We start from the raw sequence: 3,854 nt of genomic DNA, 5'->3' as shown, positions 1-3,854 counted from the left end.
GGGATTATTACTTGGTGGTTAAGTCACTATTTTCTTATAAATAGAGGGTTCTATTCCATTGTAATTTATCCCAAAAAGTAATAAGAATCTCTTTCTTTCTTTGCAATATTCTTCTTCATTGTTTTATTTCAATATCTATTTTATATATATAACAAATAAATGTTACCTGTATAGTAGTCTAACTTTTTGAAAAAAAAGAATTCGTATGAACCCCTTCCATCCCTAGCTCCTCCCCTGACTAATTGATGGGCATGAGAGGGAACATGATAACTTTCAAAATAAACCATGGGAAAGACCAATTTGAGATGAGAAAGCGCCATGGAATTTGAAAGAGCACATCTCCCTTAGTGGGAAGACAATTTCTCCAAAGAGAGATATCTCCACCGAGGAACTTTTAAAAAGTTCTCTATTTTTTTTTCCGGAGAAAGTGTTAAAAATGCTCCTAAACTATTGAAAAAAGTTTATAAATACCCTTCATTCACCTATTGGGTTAAAAATATTCCTCCATCCACCTTTTTGGTTCACTTATGCCTTTTGACTGTTAGGTTAATGCTAAATTAAAAATAATAATTATTTTTGAATTCCACGTGGCAACTTCTTATTGGTCGAAATTAAAATATCTAACCTATTAAAAAAACCTACCCATATCTACCCGTTTTTCGGACTAACTCGCCCTAAATACTAACCCGACCTGAATAAAAGTTCAACTAAAAAAAGACGCCCCACTACCATCTAGCTGAGACAACAATAACCCTTACTATTTTCACCATACTTGTCTTTGGTTTGTCTATCTTTATGCCCCTAAAAGTTGAAAGAAATGATATATAATTAGGAGTAACAATTTCCATCAGTTATGCTAGTGCGAACTTCCAACACTATAAGCAATAGCATTTTATTTGTGTGAAATATCTTTACCTCAACATGTTGGTGAGTAAGTATTTTCCTAGGTTTGGTAGCTTCTTGATATTTATTAGCAGTAGCATTATATCGGGGTTAATAGATCCTAACTAATAAGCCCTATCACTCACATAAACTGAAAATTTATTAGTTGAACTTTTTATCCGGGTCGAGTTAGCGTTTGGGGCGAGTTGGTCCGAAAAATGGGTAGATATGGATGGGTCTTTCTAATAGGTTAGATATTTTAATTTCGACCAATAAGAAGTTGTCACGTGAAATTTAAATAATTATTATTTTTAATTCGGCATTGACCTAACGGTCAAAGGGCATAAGTAAACTAAAACGGTGGATGTAAGGGTATTTTTAGCCCGATAGGTGGATGAAGGTATTTTTAATCCTTTTCCAATAGTTTAGGGGCATTTTTAACCCTTTTTCCGTTTTTTTATGGTTTAACACGCACTTATTCCAAATTTATTGGCTGATTAATTTGGATACACACTGAGTATGACTTCTTTTTCTTCTTTTTTTTTTTGTTATTTGCAAAATATATTGTGGAAAATTCTAATTTCAAATTACTTGGAATCACTCCTAATCTACACATCAAAATTAATCCCAGGAACACTTGTAAAAGTTATATTTTCTCATGGGTTTATGTATTAGGGCTGCTAATTTTCTTACTTTTTTTGTAACTCATGCATACTAATTACAAGGTGGAGTTCCTATTCTTTCGTTTAAACTATTCACATATGGTATAAGTTTATGCGAAAATCTATAATTTTTATGACAATTATATCTTCTTCTTCTTCTTCTTTTTTGTCATGTATGACAATTATATCTTGAAGAACCAAGAACCTGGATTTTAGAGGAAGCTGATCTCAACAACAACAACAACAACAACAACAACAACAACGACCCAGTATAATCCCACAAGTGGGGTCTGGGGAGGGTAATATGTACGCAGACCTTACCCCTACCCCGAAGGGTAGGGAGGCTGTTTCCAGGAGACCCTCGGCTCAAAAAACAATAGGAGATGATATATTAGTACCATAAAAATGCGTAATAAAAATAACAACAATATATAAGAGATATGAAATATGAAATATAGGATACTAAATACGAAAATAACAAAATACGAAAATAGAGGAAGCTGATCTCATGTAGAACAAATAAAATCATGTATAATATCATGGCAAAATTAATACATTTATTTTTTTAAAAAAATAGACTAGCAAATGGTGTTGAAACTCGACATGATTGTGACATCTGAACCTCCATAACTTTATTCTAATAATTCAATTTTAAATGGTGAGAAAATTTAAGAAAAGGACCTGTCCACATGAGGTATTAATTTTATATTTTGGTGTAGCTAACGTTTAAATTGTTTCACATGCTTATAATTTAATTAATTACAGTATTACTACTTTGAATCTTCATGTAGTTCCTTTCTCCTTGGTTATGTAATTATTTTTTTGGTTCATACGCCCATTTCCTCCCTCCCCCCCCCCCCCCCTCTTTTTTGTGAGCCTAGGGTAAGAAAAAAAGGGTAAAAAGAAAGAGTAACTTTAATGAAGAACCAACTCATATCAAACAAATTGAAGCTAAAAGTATCAATATAATTAAGAAACGTAAGAAACAGAATAAAATCAGAATTGAGCTAAAAATAAAAATAGATGACAAGACGTACAATTCATCCCTAACAATAGGAGTTAATTCCATCTATATAAAACAAGTACTCCCTTCATAAAAAATTATCTGTCGTGATTTCTAAAATTAGTTTTCTCAAATTATTTGTCATTTTAGAAGTTTAAGATAAATTTAATTATTTTTTTCTATTTTAGCCTTAATAGTAATTATTCTTAAAGACTACAAATACCTCAATTATATGATAATATTATGATTGTTCAAATATCAATAAGACATAAACAAGTTAAAATTGTCAAAAATACCTCCTAATTATTATTTTCTTAAGGGCCATATAAAATAAAAACAAGACAAATAATTTGAGACGGAGAGAGTATAAAAATAATAATAACTATGCATCAATCCCAAATAAGTTTAATTTCAAAGCGTTAGTTTGCTTATGTTGCTTAAGTTTAATTTCAAAATTAGTCAATTGATAATGAATTCTTTATGCAATAAATTCATAACAGTTGTTATAAAAACAGAACATATGAATTATATAAAATTATGCCAAAACACTTTCTTCGGTCAAACCATGTGAACCATCTTATTTAAAGTCTAAGCCCATCTTTTTTGTCCGAATATCTTACCAAAAACATATTAAATTCCATAGCCATTTCCTTTAAAAGTCCAAAATCCATATCACTCCCAACTCTATACTTTTCTCACAACTTAGTTTCTTGCTTATTGAAATGGACGTCAAGAATTTGTACAGAATTTTTAGCACAAGAAGCAGAAGTATTAGACTAGGAAGATATTATCATGATGAAAAAACAGTACTGAAAGAGTCATTTTGTAAAACTAGAGGTACCAAAAGTTCAATTTGGAAAGTTTTGTGGAAGAAAATGTCAAAGGAGAAGAAGGAAATGAACAAGAGATTAAGGTTTGAGAGTCCTAGGTCTGTGAATGTACAAGTTCCTCGTTATGATAAATACACTTATTCACAGAATTTTGACAATGGTTTCAATTGGGATGAACCCAGATCATTCTCTCTTCGTTTTGCTGATCCATCCAAACTCCTTCTGAAGTGATTCATAGATATTTAAATCACTTGATTAGGTAATTTCATTGTTGTAATACACTAGTAATGGTATTTAAGCTCGATATGATTGCAAAATCTGAACCTCCACAACTTTACTATATTATGTTTTTCAACCCCTTCCTTTCTAATGTTGCCAGCGCTTCCCCGAGTTGAGCCGAAATTTTTTATTATAAAAGGTAGCAATACACGAAGGTAGCTATCCTAATAGGAAGGGCGGAACGAGAAGAGGGCCGGC

General features: G+C 31.5%; 1 protein-coding gene across 1 annotated transcript; it reads left to right on the top strand.

Annotated features, from left to right (window-relative positions):
• Positions 1 to 3,269: 3,269 nt before the first annotated feature.
• On the top strand, positions 3,270 to 3,608 carry LOC138870232 (uncharacterized). The gene has a single exon (XM_070148025.1). It carries the CDS (start codon positions 3,270 to 3,272, stop codon positions 3,606 to 3,608), a length of 339 nt encoding a protein of 112 aa, XP_070004126.1.
• The last annotated feature ends 246 nt before the right edge of the window (positions 3,609 to 3,854 follow it).

Source organism: Nicotiana sylvestris, chromosome 6 (assembly GCF_000393655.2).
Source record: "Nicotiana sylvestris chromosome 6, ASM39365v2, whole genome shotgun sequence".
NCBI classification, from domain to species: domain Eukaryota; kingdom Viridiplantae; phylum Streptophyta; class Magnoliopsida; order Solanales; family Solanaceae; genus Nicotiana; species Nicotiana sylvestris.
The sequence above is the reverse complement of the archived record's forward strand: the minus strand, read 5'-3'. Positions and strand labels throughout refer to the sequence as shown.

What these genes read in the sequence shown, in the direction of transcription:
- LOC138870232 (XM_070148025.1), top strand. Translation starts at nt 3,270, where the DNA reads ATGGACGTCAAGAATTTGTACAGAATTTTTAGCACAAGAAGCAGAAGT.